This window comes from Nerophis lumbriciformis, linkage group LG15 (genome assembly GCF_033978685.3).
Source record: "Nerophis lumbriciformis linkage group LG15, RoL_Nlum_v2.1, whole genome shotgun sequence".
Classification (NCBI taxonomy): domain Eukaryota; kingdom Metazoa; phylum Chordata; class Actinopteri; order Syngnathiformes; family Syngnathidae; genus Nerophis; species Nerophis lumbriciformis.
In genome coordinates this window covers 19,287,319-19,312,500 of record NC_084562.2, presented here as the reverse complement: position 1 = coordinate 19,312,500, position 25,182 = coordinate 19,287,319, and the positions used below count along the sequence as shown (strand labels likewise).

Here is a 25,182-nt window from a genome sequence, read left to right as displayed (position 1 = left end):
ATATATATATATATATATATATATATATATATATATATATATATATATATATATATATATATATATATATATATATATACATACATATATATATATATATATATATATACATACATATATATATACATATATATATATATATATATATATACATACATATATATATACATATATATATATATATATATATATATATTTTTTTTTTTTTTATTTTTTTTTTTTATTTTATCTTTTTTTTTTTTTTTAAAGGCCTTAATTTGAATTATTCTCCAGTGTTGTTTTGTTTTGTACAACACTTTGTTTGCCTGTGCATAAAAAGGTTAGTACTTTTACTGGGTAGTAGTAATAAGTACACATGTGTTCCTGTGTACTTACTATTTCTACTGGACTTTTACTAATTATCAATTTTTTTATCCTAATCATTAATATTTCTACTATTATCTCAATGTTATGTTTTTATTAACTTAGTTATGTAATATTTATATTACCGGTATATATATATATATATATATATATATATATATATATATATATATATATACATATATATATATATATATATATATATATATATATATATATATATATATATATTTTATTTTATTTTTTATTTTATCTTTTTTTTTTTTTTTAAAGGCCTTAATTTGAATTATTCTCCAGTGTTGTTTTGTTTTGTACAACACTTTGTTTGCCTGTGCATAAAAAGGTTAGTACTTTTACTGGGTAGTAGTAATAAGTACACATGTGTTCCTGTGTACTTACTATTTCTACTGGACTACTCACATGTTCCGGTGTTTTTACTACTTTTACTGGGTGGTAGTAGTAGTAAGTATACATGTGTTCCTGTGTGCTTACTGTTCCTACTGGACTAGTCATTTGTTCCTGTGTTTTTACTACTTTTACTGGGTGGTAGTAGTAGTAAGTACACATGTGTTCTTCTGTATCTACTACTTATACTGGAATAGTCATTTGTTCCGGTGTTTTTACTACTTTTACTGTAGTAGTAAGTACACATGTGTTCTTCTGTATCTACTACTTATACTGGATAGTAGTAGTAAGTGCACATGTGTTCTTGTGTACTTACTACTACTACCCAGTGGGGGTAGTAAGTACTCAAGTGTCTCTATGTCCTTACTACTGTTAATAGGTAGTTTTAATAAGTACATTTGTTCATGTGTACTTACTACCTCTGCTGTGTAGTAGTAGTAAGTAATCAAGTGTTCCTGTGTATTTACTACTCCTACTGGGTAGTTTTAGTAAGTACAGGTGTTTCTGTGTACTACTACTTATACTGGTTAGTAGTAGTAAGTACTTATGTGTTTGTGTGTACATACTATTTCTGCAAGGTAGTAGTAGTAGTAAGTACTCATGCATTTCTGTGTACTTACTGCTACTACATAGTAGGAGTCCTAAGTACACATCTGTTCTGTGTATTTACTACTGCTACTGCAAAGTAGTAGTAGGTACACATGTGCTCCTGTGTACTTATTACCTCTACTGGGTAGTAGTAGTAGTGAGTAATCACGTGTTCCTGTGTACTTACTACTCCTACTCGGTAGTTTAAGTAAGTACACATGTGTTCCTGTGTACTAACTACTTCTACTGGGTAGTATATTTACGTGTTCCTGTGTACTTACTACTACTACTGGGTAGAGCGTGGAGCCTGTTGATTAGACTGACCCCTGCTGCCGCCTGTCTGCAGCCGTGTGCATGGTCCTAACATGAATACTAGAGTGTAGTAGTCTCCCCTGCTCAGGGGGTCCTGGGTGAGATGGTGGTGAGAACCAGGGTTAGAGGTTGTACTGCTATTGTGGTGTGCCTGGGCTCATGAAGAAGTGGTGAAAAAGCGGGTGTTTACCCCTGCAGCCTTGGAGGAGGCGTCCACATACTTGGAGACTGCGATGATGGAGATGATGAAGTAGATGATGGCGGCCGTCACACATCTCATGAAGTCCTTCCAGAGGAGAAAGGTCATTAGCCAGGGAAGAAAACACGCCAGCGCACTTCTTCTTCTTCTTCTTCTCTTCTTCTCACCGTGAGAGGCCACAGGAAGCCTTTGAACCTCTGGTTGAATCCAGTGGAGTAGGCGAAGAGCAGGAAGAGGGCGGCCAAGAACTCCAGCAGGGGGACGGTCACGAAGGCGGCTGCCGTGGACGCAGCAAAGCACACAAAGTCTATGAAGGACACCACCTGTGAGGACACACACACTATGAAGGACACCACCTGTGAGGACACACACACTATGAAGGACACCACCTGTGAGGACACACACACACTATGAAGGACACCACCTGTGAGGACACACACACTATGAAGGACACCACCTGTGAGGACACACACACACTATGAAGGACACCACCTGTGAGGACACACACACACTATGAAGGACACCACCTGTGAGGACACACACACACTATGAAGGACACCACCTGTGAGGACACACACACACTATGAAGGACACCACCTGTGAGGGGACACACACTATGAAGGACACCACCTGTGAGGACACACACACACTATGAAGGACACCACCTGTGAGGACACACACACACTATGAAGGACACCACCTGTGAGGACACACACACACTATGAAGGACACCACCTGTGAGGACACACACACACTATGAAGGACACCACCTGTGAGGACACACACACACACACACACTATGAAGGACACACACACTATGAAGGACACCACCTGTGATGACACACACACTATGAAGGACACCACCTGTGAGGACACACACACACTATGAAGGACACCACCTGTGAGGACACACACACACTATGAAGGACACCACCTGTGAGGACACACACACACTATGAAGGACACCACCTGTGAGGACACACACACTATGAAGGACACCACCTGTGAGGACACACACACTATGAAGGACACCACCTGTGAGGACACACACACTATGAAGGACATCACCTGTGAAGACACACACACTATGAAGGACACCACCTGCGAGGACACACACACTATGAAGGACACCACCTGTGAGGACACACACACACACTATGAAGGACATCACCTGTGAAGACACACACACTATGAAGGACACCACCTGTGAGGACACACACACTATGAAGGACACCACCTGTGAGGACACACACACACTATGAAGGACACCACCTGTGAGGGGACACACACTATGAAGGACACCACCTGTGAGGACACACACACACTATGAAGGACACCATCTGTGAGGACACACACACTATGAAGGACACCACCTGCGAGGACACACACACTATGAAGGACACCATCTGTGAGGACACACACACACTATGAAGGACACCATCTGTGAGGACACACACACTATGAAGGACACCACCTGTGAGGACACACACACTATGAAGGACACCACCTGTGAGGACACACACACACTATGAAGGACACCACCTGTGAGGACACACACACACACTATGAAGGACACCACCTGTGAGGACACACACACTATGAAGGACACCACCTGTGAGGACACACACACACTATGAAGGACACCACCTGTGAGGACACACACACACTATGAAGGACACCACCTGTGAGGACACACACACACTATGAAGGACACCACCTGTGAGGACACACACACACTATGAAGGACACCACCTGTGAGGACACACACACTATGAAGGACACCACCTGTGAGGACACACACACTATGAAGGACATCACCTGTGAGGACACACACACACTATGAAGGACACTACCTGTGAGGACACACACACTATGAAGGACACCACCTGTGAGGACACACACACACACTATGAAGGACACCATCTGTGAGGACACACACACTATGAAGGACACCACCTGTGAGGACACACACACTATGAAGGACACCACCTGTGAGGACACACACACACTATGAAGGACACCACCTGTGAGGACACACACACACACTATGAAGGACACCACCTGTGAGGACACACACACTATGAAGGACACCACCTGTGAGGACACACACACACTATGAAGGACACCACCTGTGAGGACACACACACACTATGAAGGACACCACCTGTGAGGACACACACACACTATGAAGGACACCACCTGTGAGGACACACACACACTATGTAGGACACCACCTGTGAGGACACACACACACTATGAAGGACACCACCTGTGAGGACACACACACACACTATGAAGGACACCACCTGTGAGGACACACACACTATGAAGGACATCACCTGTGAGGACACACACACACTATGAAGGACACCACCTGTGAGGACACACACACTATGAAGGACACCACCTTTGAGGACACACACAGTATGAAGGACACAACCTGTGAGGACACACACACACATTTCACTGTGTTCATAGTCCAACTCTCAAACTTCTAGTCTGTTTATTTTTCTCCTCTATTTCCTGATTACTATCTTTTTTGTTTACTTCACTCACCGTCCATTAGAAGCTGTTGTCTCCCTCCGCATATATATATATATATATATATATATATATATATATATATATATATATATATATATATATATATATATATATATATATATACACACACACACACATACATACATACTCTATATATACATACATATATACTCTATAAATTGTATATATATATATATATATATATATATACACACTATATATACATACATATATACACTATTTATATATATATATATACACACTATATATACATACATATATACACTATATATATATATATATATATATATATATATATATATATATATATATATATATATATATATATATATATATATATATATATATATATATATATATACACACCAGTGACGTGCGGTGAGGTTGATGGCTGGTGAGGCACTGACTTCATCACAGTCAGATTTACAAACATATGAACCCTAAAGAGTATCTTATTCACCATTTGATTGGCAGCAGTTAACGGGTTATGTTTAAAAGCTCATACCAGCATTCTTCCCTGCTTGGCACTCAGCATCAAGGGTTGGAATTGGGGGTTAAATCACCAAAAATTATTCCCGGGCGCGGCGCCGCTGCTGCCCGCTGCTCCCCTCACTTCCCAGGGGGTGATCAAGGGGATGGGTCAAATGCAGAGGACAAATTTCATTACACCTCGTGTGTGTGTGTGACAATCATTGGTACTTTAACTTAACTTTAACTTTACACATACAAACTGTAGCACACAAAAAAGCACATTTAATTAAAAAAAACGTTATTATGGTCTTACCTTTACTTAGAAATTAAGTCCATGCGCCGCAACTAAAGCCCTCACTTAAACTTTCCACGTGCAAGATTGAATCTATTTAAAAAAGTGTAACCGAGGGTTTATAAATGTCGCCTATACTGTATGAAACTACAAAATAACAAACACGGAGGCTCCAGTTTACACGAGGACCACTTTATTTACCTTCTTTCAAAAACCTCCGCAACGTGACATCACTTCCGCTCTTAGCGCCTTCAAAATAAGAGCTCAAGGCATATACTGTATAACAGCGCATAACAGAAACTTAACATCACAAAAAGGAAAGCCCATAAAAATAGGTTACAAAAGTTATTTAATAAGAAGCCAAAAAGTGCAAAAACAATAATGTTCGTGTTGGAGGAGTTGTGAATTAGGTACACCTGCAGTCTGCAGGTGTACCTAATGTTGTGTCCCTGCAGTCATTCACAACTCCTCCAACACCAACATTATTGTTTTTGCACTTTTTGGCTTCTTATGAAATATTTTTTTTAAATAGATTCAATCTTGCACGTGGAAAGTTTAAGTGTGGGCTTTAGTTGATACAACACTCCCGTCAGGGGTTGCAATCTACGGCGGGGGTGCAGGAGGCGGGATTACTGGAGCCTCAGCCAGTGCGTCTTTTGCAGCCGTTTTATGATCGCTCAGCACAAGAAATACGTTACACACATACAGTTGTTGACAAAATACACTGTACATTATATACCTCAGCTAACTAAACTATGGAAATGTATAATATAATTCATATAGCAATACGGTCTCACTGCACAGCAGGCCAGCAGTTGGCCGAGTCCGGAATCCATGTTGAGGCACTGAGTGACGTGCCTCAACATATATATATATATATATATATATATATATATATATATATATATATATATATATATATAGAGTATGTAGAGTGTGGAGGGCTTACGTGGACAAAGGGAGACATCTGGCAACCAGATCTGGCTGGTGGCCCACAATGCATTGCACTATTTCAAGTTAAAAGTGAAAGCAAAGAGGTTGAGTGTAAGAATGTACTTTTCCTGCAACCATCTTCTTTCCAGCAACTTCCCCCAAAGCTGTGAGACGCTATCAGGCTCACTTCCTGTACGGCCAACATTGCAACCTCTTCACACAACATTTTGTACGTTGAAAATCATGTATTGTAATACTTGGTGTCTTCTTAGAAGTATGTCACTTTTAATACGTTGTCATGCCAACAATGTATGCTAGTATTATAGCCACTTTTTATGTTTAACCTCAAACATTTTTTGGTGAGCAATACAGTACTGATCTGATACCAATACTGCCTTGGTATCGTTAATATCGATACCGCCAGCTCAAACAAACTGCAAAGACACGCACTAGATTGTTGGTGAGCAATACAATATTCTTATCTTATACTGATATTACTTTGGTATCGTTGATATCGATATCGGATCAATCCACCGAGCTCAAAGTAAACCTTGCAATGACGGACTCGATTGTTGGTGAGCATTACGGTACTTATGTGATACCGATACTGCCATGATATCAATAATATCGATATTGGATCAGCTGTCCCAGCTCCTAATAAACCCTGCAAGGACATTGACCGATACAGACACTATTATGATATCGGTATTATCGACACTGGTCGACTTCCGAGCTCAAACAACACCATGAGGTTGTTGGTGAGCAATACAGTACTTTTCTGTTACCGATACTACCACGGTATCATTATTATCGATATTGGAACGATCACTCAGCTCAAAGTAAACCCTGCAATGACGGACTAGATTTGTTGGTGAGCAATACAGTACTTATTTCATACCGCTACTACCATGGTATCAGTAATATTGATATTGGATCAGCCTACACAGCTCAAACGTAATCCCTACTCGATTGTTGGTGAGCAATACAGTACTTATCTGATACTGATATTACTTTGGTATCCTTAATATCGATATTGGATCAATCCTCACAGCTCTAAGTCAACCCTGCAATGACGGACTCGATTGTTGGTGAGCATTACAGTATGTGATACCGATACTACCATGATATCCATAACATCGATATTGGATCAGCTTTGCCAGCTCCTAATAAATGGACTGATTACGACACTACTATGATATCGGTAATTTCGATACTGGATCGACACCACAAGCTCAAACATACATACTAATAGTCTATCCTACTACGGTTGTATTGTTGATATCAATATTAGATCTATCTCCTCCATAAATCCCGCAAGACACTAACTAGATTGCGGTAGTGAGCTATACCACACATCGACCCGATACCAAGTAAACACGAGGCCAGCATTGCAGATCCTGATACTTTTACATCAAAGAGTAATATATTTTGTTTTTTTACGCACGTTACCGTTAGCATTTTAGCATGCTATCTAGCATTTCACACTATTTTGAATGATATCGCTAATACTACTATGATATCGTTTGTATCGATATTGGATCGATCCCCACAGCTCAAATGTAAACCCTGCAAAGACACGCACCAGATTGTTGCTAAGCAATGCGGTACTTATCTGATACCAACACAACTATGATATCGGTAGTATCGATACTGGATCGATCCCCACAGTTACAAACATACATCCTGAAAGGACACCACTCGCTTGTTGGTGAGCAATACAGTACTTACCTGATACCGATACTCAGTAATATCGATATTGGATCAGCCTTCCCAGCTCAAACGTAATCCCTACTCGATTGTTGGCGAGCAATACAGTACTTCACTGATACTGATATTACCTCGGTATCCTTAATATCGATATTGGATCAATCCTCCCAGCTCCAAGTCAACCCTGCAATGACGGACTCGATTGTTGGTGAGCATTACAGTACTTATGTGATACCGATACTACCATGATATCGATAATATCGATATGGGATCAGCTTTCCCAGCTCCTAATAAATGGACTGATACCGACACTAGTATGATATCAGTAATATCGATACTGTGTCGACCCCCCAAACTCAAACATAAATACTAATAAAGTCTATCCTACTACGGTGGTATCATTGATATGCTCGATATTGGATCAGCCTTCCCAGCTCAAACGTAATCCCTACTCGATTGTTGGTGAGCAAAACAGTACTTGTGTGATACCGATACTACCATGATATCAATAATATCAATATGGGATCAGCTTTCCCAGCTCCTAATAAATTGACTGATACCGACACTACTATGATATCGGTAATATCGATACTGTGTCGACTCCCCAAGCTCAAACATAAATACTAATAAAGTCTATCCTACTACGGTGGTATCATTGGTATGCTCGATATTGGATCAGCCTTCCCCGCTCAAACGTAATCCCTACTCGATTGTTGGTGAGCAATACAGTACTTATCTGATACTGATATTACCTTGGTATTCTTAATATCGATACTGGATCGACCCCCAAACTCAAACATAAATACTAATAAAGTCTATCCTACTACGGTGGTATCATTGATATGCTCGATATTGGATCAGCCTTCCCTGCTCAAACGTAATCCCTACTCGATTGTTGGTGAGCAATACAGTACTTATCTTCTTATACTGATATTACCTCGGTATCGTTAAAATCGATATTGGATCAATCCTCCCAGCTCCAAGTAAATTCTGCAATGATGGACTCGATTGTTGGTGAGCATTACAGTACTTATGTGATACCGATACTACCATGATATCAATAACATCGATATTGGATCAGCTTTCACAGCTCCTAATAAATTGACTGATACCGACACTACTATGATATCGGTAATGTCAATACTGGATCGACCCCCCAAGCTCAAACATAAATACTAATAGTCTATCCTACTACGGTGGTATCGTTGATATCGAAATTGGATTGACTTCTTCCATAAACCCCGCAAGACACTGACTAGATTGCAGTAGTGAGCTATACCACACATTCTGGTGTCGACCCGATACCAAGTAAACACGAGGCCAGTATTGCAGATCCTGATACTAATATATTTAGTTTTTTTACGCACATTACAGTTAGCATTTTAGCAGGCTATCTAGAATTTAAAACTATTTTGAATGATATCGTTAAAACTACTATGATATCGTTTATATCGGTATTGGATCGATCCCCCAGCTCAAACGTAAACCCTGCAAAGACACGCACCAGATTGTTGCTAAGCAATGCGGTACTTATCCGGCTATGATATCGGTACTATCGATACTGTATCGACCCCCCACAGTTTCAATACAGTACTTATCTGATACCAACACTGCCTTGGTATCGTTTATATCGCATACCGCAAGCTCAAACAAACTCTGCAAAGACACACACTCAATTGTTTGTGAGCAATACAGTACTTATTTTATACTGATATTACTTTGGTATCGTTGATATCGATATCGGATCAATCTGCCAAGCTCAAAGTCAACCCTGCAATGATGGACTCGATTGTTGGTGAGCATTACAGTACTTATTTTATACTGATATTACTTTGGTATCGTTGATATCGATATCGGATCAACCCGCCGAGCTCAAAGTCAACCCTGCAATGACGGACTCGATTTCAAACTATTTTGAATGATATCGTTAATACTACTATGATATCGTTTATATCGATATTGGATCGATCTCCCCAGCTCATACGTAAACCCTGCACCAGATTGTTGCTAGGCAATGCGGTACTTATCTGATACCGACACGACTATGGTATCGGTACTATCGATACTGGATCAATCCCCACAGTTTCAAACATAAATCCTGAAAGGACACCACTCGGGTGTTGGTGAGCAATACAGTACTTTTCTGTTACCGATAATACCATGGTATCATTATTATCGACATTGGAACGACCACTCAGCTCAAAGTAAACCCTGCAATGACAGGACTAGATTTTTTTGGTAAGCAATACGGTACTTGTTTGATACCGATACTGCCGTGGTATCAGTAATATCGATATTGGCTCAGCCTTCCCAGCTCAAACGTAATCCCTACTTGATTGTTGGTGAGCAATGCAGTACTTGTCTGATACTGCCTTGGTATCGTTAATATCGTTATTGGATCGATACCGCCAGCTCAAACAAACTCTGCAAAGACTGACACCGATACTACTCCGGTATCGTTAAGATCGATATGTGTATGACCCCGCCCAGCCCGCGGCGCAGTACTACATAGTTAGTAGACTAGATAGAAGAAGTTGTAGCAAATAAGTACTACATAGTTAGTAGACTAGATAGAAGAAGTTGTAAGAAATAAAAAGTGTTTCCTTCCTCACCACTTGGGCGATGATCAACATTCCCTTGCGGGAGGAGGCCCACTCTCTGCTGGGCAGCACCGACTGAAGCACGCTGCGGCTCGGCTGCCTGGCGTCGGGAGCTTCGATGTCTCCCATGTTTCGGAGGAAAAGACGGGGGGGGGAAAAAAGTCAAAAGTGGTTCAAGTAAAAACCCCAAAAAAAGTTTGAGCTACTTTCAAGCGTCCAAGGAGAAGAAGCACGAGGATGTGGAGGTGGAAGCGGAAACAATGACAGCGGAAGCGCGACTGCTGACCTCAGCAACATCTGCCTGTCCAGATGTGGAACCCCCCGCCTCCCCCCTCACACGCCCCCTACTCTACTATTCTCTTCATTTGTCGATGTATTATTTCTACTTAACAGTGGACACTTAGACCAATATATAACTGCTTTAAAAAGATGTATTGTTGCATTTGTATTTACCAGAAAATAGTTTCAAATGATATATATATATATATATATATATACACATGTATATATTTATTATATAAATTGCTTAAAAATAAATATTAATTCTTGCTTTTTCCCACCCCCTACTTAAATGTTAACACTTATTAAAGTGATCAAATTAATAAAAAAATTAAAAAAATCAAACAGTGAATGTATAATAAATATATTAATAACTAGGGTGAACTATATAGGCTGTATTTATCCTATTTTTAATTATTATATGTATAAATATAATTGTAACTTTTAAGCTAATAAATTAAAAATAGTTATATAGTCTACTGTATATCATTATTAAAAATAATAATTACAAAAATGATATAGGCTATATAATAATATATCATATTTTATAATGTTTAAAAAAATGTTAACTTTAAAAATTAAGAAAAAATGATGCTTTCACTTTTTCTGATTACTTTTAATAATTGTAAAGCTAATGACAAAAATGATATACAGTATGTATAGCCTGTATCATGTATCATTTTTGATAATGAATTCAAAACTGATAATTACAAAAATATATCTATATACTGTATGTGTGTGTATATATATATACATATATATATATACACATATATAGATATATAAATATTTACATATAAATTATATATATATACACACACACATATGTATATACACACACACACACACACACATATATATGTGTGTATATGTATACATATACACAAATACATACATACATACATATATATACACACACACATATATATGTATAAACATATACACAAATACATATATACACATATATATAAATACATATATATATACACACACATATATATAGACATATATTATATACACACATATATGTGTGTATATATATATATATATATATATATATATATATATATATATATATATATATATATATATATATATATATGTGCAGGGGCGCCGAAAAGGGGTGGGGGGGTAAAGGAGACGGATTCTAGTGGCCCATGATGGAGGGGGGCCCAGAGAGGCCCAACACTGTGTTGGGGGCCCTGTAAAGATTATTTTCATGGGGCCCAAAATCCCTAGCGGCGCCCCTGTATATGTGTGTACATGTATATATATATATGTGTACATATATATACTGTATATATATATACACATATACATATATATACATACATATATATACATATATAAATAAATAAATAAATATATATATATATATACAAACATATATATATATATATATATATATATATATATATATACACACATATATTATATACACACATATATATGTGTGTATATATATGTATATATATATATATATGTGTGTGTGTGTATATATACATGTGTATGTATATACATACATACATACATATATATATATATATAAATATATACATACATACATACACACATATATATATATATATATATATATATAAATATATACATACATACATACACACATATATATATATATATATATATATATATATATATATATATATATATATATATATATATATATATATATATATATATATATATATATACACACATACACATGTGTATGTATGTATGTATATATACACACACGCACACACTATATTGCCAAAAGTATTTGGCCATCTGCATTGACTCACATATGAACTTGAAGTGCCATCCTATTCCTATCCTGGAGCATTCGAAGTTCCTTTCACTGGAACTAAGGGGCCAAGACCATCTCCTGAAAAACAACTCCACACCAAAATTCCTCCTTCGCCAAATTTCACACTTGGCACAATGCAGTCCGAACTCTACAGTTTTCCTGGCAACCTCCAAACCCAGACTCGTCCATCAGATTGCCAGATGGAAAAGCGTGATTCATCCCTCCAGAGAAGGCGTCTCCACTGCTCTAGAGTCCAGTGGCGACGTACTTTACACCACTGCATCCCACGCTTTGCATTGGACTTGGTGATGTATGGCTTAGATGCAGCTGATCTGCTCTGGAAACCCATTCCATGAAGCTCTCTGCGTACTGGACGTGGGCTAATTGGAAGGTCACATGAAGTTTGGAGCTCTGTAGCAACTGACTGTGCAGAAAGTCTTTGCACTATGAGCTTCAGCATTCGCTGACCCCTCTCTGTCAGTTTACCTGGCCTACCACTTGGTGGCTAACTTGCTGTTGTTCCCAAACTCTTCACTTTTCTTATAATAAAGCCCACAGTTGACTTTGGAATATTTAGGAGCGAGGACATTTCACGACTGGATTTGTTGCACAGGTGGATCCTATGACAGTTCCACGCTGGAAATCACTGAGCTCCTGAGAGCGGCCCATCCTTTCACAAATATTTGTAGAAACAGTCTCCATGCCTAAGTGCTTGATTGTATACACCTGTGGCCGGGCCAAGTGATTAGGACACCTGATTCTCATCATTTGAGATGGATGGGTGGTCAAATACTTTTTGCAATATAGTCTGTGTACATACATATATATATATATATATATATATATATATATATATATATATACATGTCTTAATAAGGTTATCCAAAAAATAGTGCTCGATACCGTAGTAGAGCGCAATATATGTATGTGTGGGGGAAAAAAAACCACAAGACTACTTCATCTCTACAGGCCTGTTTCATGAGGGGTTCCCTCAATCATCAGGAGATTGATCTCCTGATGATTGATATATATATATATATATATATATATATATATATATATATATATATATATATATATATATATATATAAATATATATATATATCTGTCTATCTATATATATATCTGTCTATCTATCTATATATATATATATATATATATATACACACACACACGCACACACACACATACATATATATATACACATACATACATACATATATATATATACACATATATATACACACGCACACACACATATATATACATACATACATATATACGTACACATATATATGTATATATACATATATATACATATATACATACACACACACATATATATATGCATACGTTCGTATGTATATATATATATATATATATATAAATATATATACACATGTGAATATTTACATATATATATACATATATACATACATATATATATACACACATATATACATATATATATACATATATATATACACACATATATACATATATATATACACACACACACATATATATATATGCATACGTACGTATATATATATATATATATATATATATATACATGCATACATACATACATATATATATATACATAAATACATATATATATATTTATATATATACATGTGAATATTTACATACAGTTACAAAAAATATAGCCTATCTTATTTTTGTGATTTTTAATAATAATTTTAAAGCCATTAATTTAAAAATGTGACATTAAATCACCTATCATTCCTTTTGAAATATTAATAGAAAGTGTAAAGCTAGCAATTGAAAAAGTATAGACACTATAATTTGTGATTATTTTAAAAATAATTTCAAACCTTATATTACAAAAAGCATTTAGCGTATGCAATTTTTGTAATAATGATTTATAACAATTAAAAAGCTATTATATTTAAAAGACATATGATAAATCACCTATTAATTTTTTTAATTAATAGTTTTTATACAAAAATGCCCAATACAAAAATGTGATGCATATTTGTAGTAATCAATATTTACGATTTAATAAGTATGTATTTATTTATTACAAAATATTAGATTTAGACTTAGACAAACTTTAATGATCCACAAGGGAAATATTTTTTTTTTAAGACTTCAAATGAAAAATATGATTGTGTGATTATATAAAATGATACAACCAGCTTAGGAACTATAATATTGAAGTGAGTGTTACATTAATTAATATCTAATTGTACCTACTAATTTGTAAAAATACTGATACAGTATACATCTACTGATACAGTATACATCTTGGTAGTTATCTGCATGTCCAGTAGTTAATAGCATCAAACAAACACATATTTAGTTGCAGTTTTAATGTCCATTCTTACTTTTGCCTTCCATTCTGGTTTCCCCTGCACTTTTCGTTGTGGTCGTTTTTGTCTGTGGTGTGCTTTCACTTCTGGGCTAGGTGGGGAAAAACAAAACAAAACACTTCACACTATACTCTGCAGCACACACAACAGGAAACCGACTGCACATCATTCCGTGGTAGTGTGTACTTTTGCAATAACGACATGTTGAATACGAATATTTTGTGAGGTAATACAAGTATTAACTGTACAACGTTGTCATCACCCAACACAAGGATTGTGTCTTTATTACTCACTTTAAACTACACGTCGTCATACTGAGAGTTCTTTGGAATATTTAGGGAAGTAAACATATGTATTTGAATATTTTAATTTGAATAATTCTTGTGCATGTGTGTGCACATAAAACACACACGTGACTCTTGCAATTATGTACAATAAAAAACAGACTTACCGTATCAGAACACACACTCCATTCATGAATTACTGTATGTTTACTTAGCATGTTCACATGGGTGGAGCTTATCCCAGCTGACTTTGAAATGATATGATGTTTAATGTCAAACAGTTGCCTATTAAAACTAAAAAATAAAAATAAAAGTTTCATTGCTCATCTGCAGTCAGTGCGGCCATTCGCACTTCCAAGGAGCCGATTTTGGAACTTTGAGACATTTTCCTAACTTCTCACAGCCGGCTGGAGCCCAGTTCTGAAACACAACAACAAGCTCTTATGCATTGTCATGGTTATATACCGTATAATTTTTTTAAATTATATACTATATTGTGCAGCTATTTTCTTGGATAACACATATTTTAAATCTTTGTAAGAATTTTAAATGAATATTATTTAAAAATATTATTTATTATTTGTTTTTGTGTACTCATCCAGCCTGTAAAACTTATCAAAGTGGTTTAATTGGATTTTAGTTTTTTGTTTTTTTCCATGACCTGATTCCTTAAAATACAATTAAAAAAAGTTGAGAGAGAATATCAAAATAAATCCATATTTCATTGATATTTTTGAGTGGAGTAGTTCAGACAATTTGCCAGAAGGGGGCAGTGTTTAGCCACATATGAATCCACCTTTTAACAAAAACAAGGAGCAGATGACCATCATTGCATATAAACTGTTTCCCCCCCCCCCTATTGAGCAGGGGCGTCCCAACGTTTCCCACTGAGGGCCACACACTGAATAATGAAAACATTTTCGGGCCATTTTGATGTTTTTCATTTTTAAAATCATTATAGCTTCCTTCAATTTTGTTGCCTGTTCTCGGTCTCAGTCATAAAAGTTTTAAAAATAAGTTATATATTGAAAACATTCTACTTCCATTACTTAAAAATCTACAGATTAACTTTAAATATTTCCATGGCCATAATGTTTTTTTTTTATATTTTATGCTCTTTTTCCCCCAAGAAAACCCTAATTTTTTAATGGAAAATCACAATTTATGCAATATTTTTCCTTAATTGGAGCCGTAAATATGTAAATAATTCACAACAGCATATATATATATATATATATATATATATATATATATATATATATATATATATATATATATATATATATATACACATGCATATATATATGCATATATATATATATATATATATATATATATATATATATATATATATATATATATACACACATGCATATATATGTATATATTATATATATATATATATATACATACATGCATATACATATATACATATGTATGTATATACATGCATATATATATATATATATGCATATATATACACATATATATATATATATATATATATATATATATATACACGCATATATATATATAAATATATATATATATATATTCTTTAAAACAAATAAATACAAAATAGTAAAGCATATATATATATATATGTGTATATATATATATATATATATATATATATATATATATATGTATATATATATATATATATATATATATATATATATATATATATATATATATATATATATATATATATATATATGTATGTGTGGGAAAAAAAATCACAAGACTATTTCATCTCTACAGGCCTGTTTCATGAGGGGGGGTACCCTCAATCATCAGGAGATTCTCCTGATGATTGAGGGTACCCCCCCTCATGAAACAGGCCTGTAGAGATGAAATAGTCTTGTGATTTTTTTTCCCACACATACATATATTGCGCTCTACTACGGTATCGAGCACTATTTTTTGGATAACCTTATTAAGACATATATATATATATATATATATATATATATATATATATATATATATATATATATATATATATACTTTACTATTTTGTATTTATATGTATATATATATATATATATATATATATATATATATATATATATATATATATATATATATATATATATATATATATATATATACTTTACTATTTTGTATTTATTTGTTTTAAAGAATCCATTTTGGGGTTACAACAAACAACAAACAACTATTATTGGTATTATTACTATCATTATTACTACTGTTGCTTTTATGAATGTTTGGTTTTCCTTTGTTGTTGTTTTTCTTTTAGAAATGTAGCTGTACATTATGTCTTCTCAATTGCTTTGTCAATTTCTATCCTAAATTATGTAAAGCTGGGATTGGGATGGAGTCACTCTACTTTATTTCATTAGACTGATTAACCTTTTGTTATTTTTGAAAACAAATGTTAAAAATAAGGCCAACATTGTGCGTATAAATCAGCAGCCAAGAAAAGCGACCTGTAACCTGTTTTGAAGTAGGTTTTATTATAATTTACAAACCAAATAATATAATAAAGAGAATTGTGTTGAATTGAAAATGTGTTAAACTTTTATTTTAACTGATTTTATTGTAAAGAAACACGAACATAACCAATTGGTACGATTAACCCAGCATCGCATTTGAAATGACCCAGCATTTGGGTTGAATATATGACCCATTAAATTAACCCAGCAATGGTTTGGTCCAATCGTTACCCAGCAGCTGGGTTGAAAACTGCCAACATTGGGTAGTTTTCAACCCAGCAGTTCTTAGAGCGTATGCCTGTGTCCCCGCCTCCACCCACAGAGACAAAGACCATGGACGACTGTAAAGAGGGTTCACTCTCTAAATGCCAGAAATGGGATAATAAACACGTGATTTCATTTTGGGGCTGTTACGGACCATTGTTTGGATTCAGAACTTTTGTCTTTACGTTTTGGAAAGGTACAGTCTGTGCTCTCCTAGTTTCTTTACCAATTGGAATTGGTGGACTTTTTCAATCCGAGGTCCAATCATTATAAATTGGATATTTTCCCAGCCTTTTTCATGACCTTCTGAGCTGGAGAAGAAACAGGTCTCAGGGTAGATTACAGGGCAGCCTACCATCACAGCCCGGTCGCACATGTTGAGCTGGGGAACACCTGGTGTGAGCGTCTTCCTGTGCTCCTCCACAACTGGAGAGATGCGGCCCAGAACCTCCTGGTATTCCCCGGTCAAAACACTGTCGACACAAAACACACAGGAGTCAAACTCAATGCCCTCGGGCCACGTCTACATGATAATTTATTACCACAAAATAATACAGCAGATTAGAAGTGTATTATTCACCTGTAAATATACCATTATGTATATAAATATTATTTGTTTATTTGAAACATCTAAAGACTATGTATGTATGGTGGTAGGTATAATGCATGAAATGCAGTAAAATGCCAAATGACTAATTTAGAGTTGCATTACCTTTTACACCTGATGTTTCAAATTTGATACACACATTTTTCAACACAATTTTACAATAAAATATATTATGAAATATGAAGTAATTTAAAAAATATATAGCACGCTGGCAGAGGGGTTAGTGCGTCTGCCTCACAATACAAAAATCCTGAGTAGTCTTGGGTTCAATCCCGGGCTCGGGATCTTTCTGTGTGGAGTTTGCATGTTCTCCCTGTGACTGCGTGGCTTCCTCCCACCTCCAAAGACATGCACCTGGGAATAGGTTGATTGGCAACACTAAATTGGCCCTAGTGTGTGAATGTGAGTGTGAATGTTGCCTATCTGTGTTGGCCCTGCGATGAGATGGCGACTTTACTAGATTGTAGCCCGCCTTCCGCCCGATTGTAGCTGAGATAGGCTCCAGCGCCCCCGCAACCCCAAAGGGAATAAGCAGTAGAAAATGGATGTATGGATGAATATTTTCTTATCCCTTTGAAATTTGGCTAACCTGATGTTTCAAATTTGATACACATATTTTTTCAACACAGTTTTACAATAAAATATATTATGAAATATGAAGTAATTAAAAAATAAATACATTCTTATTACTTTGAAAGTTGGCTAACCTGATGTTTAAAATTTGATACACATATTTTTCAACACAATTTTACAATAAAATATATTATGAAATATGAAGTAATTAAAAAAAAATTCTTATCCCTTTGAAATTTGGCTAACCTGATGTTTCAAATTGGATACACATATTTTTCAACACAGTTTTACAATAAAATATACTATGAAATATTAAAAAATTTAAAAAATACATATTTTCTTATCCCTTTGAAATTTGGCTAACTCGATGTTTCAAATTTGATACACATATTTTTCAACACAGTTTTACAGTAAAATATATTTTAAAATATGAAGTAATTAAAAACTATATATATATTTTCCTATCCCTTTGAAATTTGGCTAACCTGATGTTACAAATTTGATACACATATTTTTCAACACTGTTTTACAATAAAATATATTATGAAATATGAAGTAATTAAAAAAATGTAATTTATTATCCCTTTAAAATTTGGCTAACCTGATGTTTCGAATTCGATACACATATTTTTCAACACAGTTTTACAATAAAATATATTATGAAATTTGAAGTAATTTAACATTTTTATTTTTATTTTCTTATCCCTTTGAAATTTGGCTAACCTGATGTTTCAAATTTGATACACATATTTTTCAACGCAGTTTTACAATAAAATATATTATGAAATATGAAGTAATTAAATTTTTTTTTTCTTTTCTTATCCCTTTGAAATTCGGCCAAGTTTTTCCTCAAAAATCAGGTGTCTTTTGTTTCTTCTTTGTGGCAATCCTGCAGGGTCATTGGACAGCCCACTAATAAAGTCGATTAATGCCCTCGTGTGGATTATACATGCATGTGCATGTATAATGCATGCAATGCATCTGATCTGATACTTCAGGCTTTTTAGTAATGTTGATGTAGAGCAGAGCTGGGCAAATATTTTGACTCGGTTGGGGGGGGGGCCACATTGAGAGAAAAAAATTTGTCTGAGGGGGGCCAACGTGTATGTGTGTATAAAATATGTACACATTTAGCTGTAAAAACCTGCTGTATAGTATGTGTGTTGGGGTCCCTTTTTTCCCCCCAGGAACACTAATACCAAAAGTCACAATGTCTGATAGAATTCTAAAAAAGTTATGACAGACCAATTTAAAAAAGCGGAATGGAATTGTACATTTTTTTTACTGAACGGGACACCTTAAATGTACATGGAAATAAAGAAAGTGGCATTTACAATATTAACTATGAACAATAAAAGACTGAATATTAACAAAATATCAACATCGCTCCTCTTTTACGTCTCAGACAAGCTCCTCGAAAGTTGTGTATCTTTTACAATCAAGCAAAACACAACAAAAGTGTAAAAAAAAAAAGCAAAATATGAAAGCCAGGTGTAATAAACAACAATAACATGATATATTATCAGGTAAAAATCTGCTTCAGTTTATAACACATGCGTTTTGAGCTGGCTGCTCTGAAAACAAACCCCGCCCACTCTGGTTGGTTCCTCGTCTTAGCTGCTGTGACGTAGATTACCGCAATAACTCCTATAACATGTCATGATCCGATTTTTCTTCATCCTGTTCCTTCTCAGGCATTGGTGTTTAAATGTATAATTGAATAATTGAGGTATAATTGTCTATCGATCAAAGATGCACATCAATGAAGGAGATAAATACAAATAAAATGAAATGAAAATTAAACGTGTGGACAATGCTGAAGAAACAAGTCCATGTCATAAAACCAACACATTTAGCTGAACTGCACTAATTTTTTTAAGAGGAGTGGTTAAAAACTCAACCAGAAGCTTGCCAGAAGCTTGTGGATGGCTACCAAAAGCGCCTTATGTCATGTCTGTGTGATCATGTTTTGTTTTAGTCATGTTCGGTTTTGTTTTTGGACTTTTTGTGCACTTTTGTTTGTTTTGTCACCATAGCAACCATTAGTTTTCACCTGTCACGTCACGCACCTGTTTCACGTTTTGAGTCACGCACCTGTTTTAGTTAATCATGTCTGTAGTATTTAAGTTCATTGTTTTCAGTTTGTCTGTCTGGCGACATCCCACATTTATGCTTCTGCACACTCTCCACACACCCTTATGACCCTTGCTGCTCTTTTTTCATGCCGGTTTCTCGTCCAAGTAAGTTTTCTTTATTCATGCCATAGTTTGCAAGTTTTGTTTAATTGTTCATAGTTTCTGCCTTTGTGGAAGTTTTGTGTTTATAGTCAAGTTTTGTACTTCCGCCCTTGTGCGCGCCTTTTGTTTGCATCCTTTTTTTTGTAGTTAAATAAATCATGTACTCCCCTTCACGCCACGTATGGTCCAAATCTTTTGCACCTCGGGAGAACAAACCACGCCACAGTCCCAGTCGTGACACCTTATTGCAGTGAAACTTGCCAAGGGACATGTAACCAAATAATAACATTGCTGTATGTATACTTTTGACCCAGCACATTTGCTCACATTTTCAGTAGACCCAAAATAAATTCATAAAAGAACCAAACTTCATGAATATTTTTTTGTGACCAACATGTGCTCCAATCACTCTTATCACAAAAAAATAAGACTTGTAGAAATAATTGGAAACTCAAGACAGACATGACATTATGTTCTTTACAAATGTATGTAAACTTTTGACCATGACTGTACATTGACGCTTGAAAAAAGGAAAAAAAAACCTTTTATGATGTTTGAGGGCCAAAAAACATGTTTGCAGGAAGCTAATTAACCAGCACAAGAGCTGTTTACAAGGAATTTAAACGACACACACACACACACACAAATGAAAATAAATTCCCTTGATTTGTTGCATCTTTGCAAGTGAAACACTGGCCTTCGTGTCGCATGCGTACGCTGTGATAAAACACTGCTGTGATGGCTGAGCTTAACTCATTATATCAGACGGTGTGTGTGTGTGTGAGTGTGTGTGCAGCTTCCAAGCACAATAACACACACGCCGGCACCCTGTGGGAAAAGCCCACTCAGCGGGGGCGACTGTGGACCCCCATCCCCTGTCTCTCAATTACTGCTGTTGGACACCAGTGAGCGCCGCACCTCTGCGCATGATTATATTCAGTGTGTAAAACACCGGGCCCCTGAAGGCTTTCAAAGGAACGCTGCTCTCAATAGGACCTGTAGGGTTAATGGGCCGCGCATGTGTGTGTGTGTGTGTCGTCTGGTGGCGTGACACACAGATAGACAAATATCAGCAGTGCAATTACACCCCTGATACACTCGCCGCCAGCACCTGTGCCAGCCCCTCCGTCCTCCCGTCGCTGCAAGCCCTGCCTTCTGATTGGCCCCCGGGGACCGTGTGCATGCGTGTGGGGTGAAGTGTCAATTAGAGTAATAACCCCGGGCTCTGTCCAGCGCACACCTACCCTCCCCACCCCGGGTCTCCCACAGGGCGGCGAAGCTTCCTCCATCAGCCGGCACCTGCTCCCCCGTGCTCCATCCCCTCAGCTTTTGCTTCCCTCCAGAATTAGACCAGCGCAATTAGTCTCTCTCTCCATCAGCTAACGACTGCCACCCGCGCCGAAGAGGTGAAAAACTTGATTACACTTTTTTTTTTTTTAAATAATACAAATAAATAAGCGGACGAAATTCGCCGTGGTTATCTGAAATGACAAATTCTGCCGCTCCCGATTTCCATCGGCGCGCCTTTTTCATTCCCCTGCTCGCGATCCACTCCGCAATAAGCCACAGATGCAGGCACAGGACATTGATACAACGTTGATTATACGTACACGTCCTTTAAAAATGACTTTGAAACAACGTTGCAAAAATAGTTGTATTTGTAAATTGAGACAACGTTGATATCCACGTTGTTGGTTGGGAAATGACCAAATTTCAATGGTCAAATCAACGTCACAACCTGACATTGAATAAACGTTGTCAAAAAGTATGTGGTTTCAATGTTGTATTTGTGTTGTAGAATTTTGGTTGGGAAAATGACCAAAATTCAATTGTCAAATCAATGTCAGAAACCAACATTGAATAAACGTCTTCTTCAAAAAGCATGTTGTTTCAACGTTGTATTTGTGTTGTAGAATTTTGGTTGGGAAATGACCAAAATTCAATGGTCAAATCAACGTCACAACCTCACATTGAATAAACGTTGTCAAAAAGTATGTGGTTTCAATGTTGTATTTGTGTTGTAGAATTTTGGTTGGGAAAATGACCAAAATTCAATTGTCAAATCAACGTCAGAAACCAACATTGAATAAACGTCTTCTTCAAAAAGCATGTTGTTTCAACGTTGTATTTGTGTTGTAGAATTTTGGTTGGGAAATGACCAAAATGCAATGGTCAAATCAACGTCACAACCTGACATTGAATAAACGTTGTCAAAAAGCATGTTGGTTCAATGTTGTATTTGTGTTGTAGAATTTTGGTTGGGAAAATGACCAAAATTCAATTGTCAAATCAATGTCAGAAACCAACATTGAATAAACGTCTTCTTCAAAAAGCATGTTGTTTCAACGTTGTATTTGTGTTGTAGAATTTTGGTTGGGAAATGACCAAAATTCAATGGTCAAATCAACGTCACAACCTCACATTGAATAAACGTTGTCAAAAAGTATGTGGTTTCAATGTTGTATTTGTGTTGTAGAATTTTGGTTGGGAAAATGACCAAAATTCAATTGTCAAATCAACGTCAGAAACCAACATTGAATAAACGTCTTCTTCAAAAAGCATGTTGTTTCAACGTTGTATTTGTGTTGTAGAATTTTGGTTGGGAAATGACCAAAATGCAATGGTCAAATCAACGTCACAACCTGACATTGAATAAACGTTGTCAAAAAGCATGTTGGTTCAATGTTGTATTTGTGTTGTAGAATTTTGGTTGGGAAAATGACCAAAATTCAATTGTCAAATCAACGTCAGAAACCAACATTGAATAAACGTCTTCTTCAAAAAGCATGTTGTTTCAACGTTGTATTTGTGTTGTAGAATTTTGGTTGGGAAATGACCAAAATGCAATGGTCAAATCATCGTCACAACCTGACATTGAATAAACGTTGTCAAAAAGCATGTTGGTTCAATGTTGTATTTGTGTTGTAGAATTTTGGTTGGGAAAATGACCAAAATTCAATGGTCAAATGAACGTCCGAAACCAACATTGAATAAACGTCTTCTTCAAAAAGCATGTTGTTTCAACGTTTTATTTGTGTTGTAGAATTTTGGTTGGGAAATGACCAAAATTCAATGGTCAAATCAACGTCACAACCTGACTTTGAATAAACGTTGTCAAAAAAGGATGTTGTTTCAATGTTGTATTTGTGTTGTAGAATTTTGGTTGGGAAAATGACCAAAATTCAATGGTCAAATCAACGTCCGAAACCAACATTGAATAAACGTTGTCAAAAAGCGTGTTGTAAAATATTGGTTGGGAAATGACCAAAATTCAATGGTCAAATCAACGTCACAACCTGACATTGAATAAACATTATCATAAAGTATGTTGTTTCAACGTTGTATTTGTGTTGTAGAATTTCGGTTGGGAAATGACCTAAATTCAATGCTTAAATCAACGTCACAACCTGACATTGAAAAAACGTTGTCAAAAAGTATGTTGTTTCAACGTATTTGTGTTGTAGAATTTTGGTTGAGAAATGATCAAAATTCAATGGTGAAATCTATGTCAGAACCCAACATTGATTAAACGTTGTCAAAAAGTGTGTTGTAATATATTGGTTGGGAAATGACCAAATATCAATGGTCAAATCAACGTCACAACCTGACATTGAAAAAACGTTGTCAAAAAGCATCTTGTTTCAACGTTGTACGGTATTTGTGTTGTAAATTTTTGGTTGGGAAAGGATCAAAATTCAATAGTCAAATCAACGTCACAACCTGACATTGAATAAACCTCGTCAAAAAGTATGTTCTTTCAACGTTGTATTTGTGTGGTAGAAAACTGGTTGGGAAATGACCAAAATTCAATGGTCAAATCAACGTCACCACCTGTCATTGAATAAACGTTGTAAAACAGTATGTTGTATTTGTGTTGTAATATATTCGTTGGGAAATGAC

At 35.8% G+C, this 25,182-nt stretch overlaps 2 protein-coding genes across 3 annotated transcripts in view; both read right to left on the bottom strand.

Moving 5' to 3' along the window:
- The window catches only part of cmtm3 (CKLF-like MARVEL transmembrane domain containing 3), a 19,227-nt gene extending 4,140 nt beyond the window's left edge, over positions 1 to 15,087 (bottom strand). Inside the window, exons 1-4 of one of the 2 annotated variants that reach the window (XM_061974761.1) lie at positions 14,874 to 15,087; positions 10,448 to 10,557; positions 2,035 to 2,190; positions 1,859 to 1,954 (exon numbers count right to left, since the gene is read on the bottom strand). In XM_061974761.1, the coding sequence (XP_061830745.1) occupies positions 1,859 to 1,954; positions 2,035 to 2,190; positions 10,448 to 10,557; positions 14,874 to 14,886 (375 nt within the window). In that variant the 5' untranslated portion in view covers positions 14,887 to 15,087. Of the gene's footprint in view, positions 1 to 1,858; positions 1,955 to 2,034; positions 2,191 to 10,447; positions 10,582 to 14,873 lie in introns of those variants that run through there. The other variant, XM_061974762.1, reaches the window with a different exon arrangement.
- Positions 15,088 to 15,290: 203 nt separating this feature from the next.
- The window catches only part of galns (galactosamine (N-acetyl)-6-sulfatase), a 75,913-nt gene continuing 66,021 nt past the window's right edge, over positions 15,291 to 25,182 (bottom strand). Inside the window, exons 13-14 of the mRNA XM_061974760.2 lie at positions 18,221 to 18,338; positions 15,291 to 15,562 (exon numbers count right to left, since the gene is read on the bottom strand). Of these exons, the coding sequence (XP_061830744.1) occupies positions 15,476 to 15,562; positions 18,221 to 18,338 (205 nt within the window). The 3' untranslated portion in view covers positions 15,291 to 15,475. The remainder of the gene's footprint in view (positions 15,563 to 18,220; positions 18,339 to 25,182) is intronic.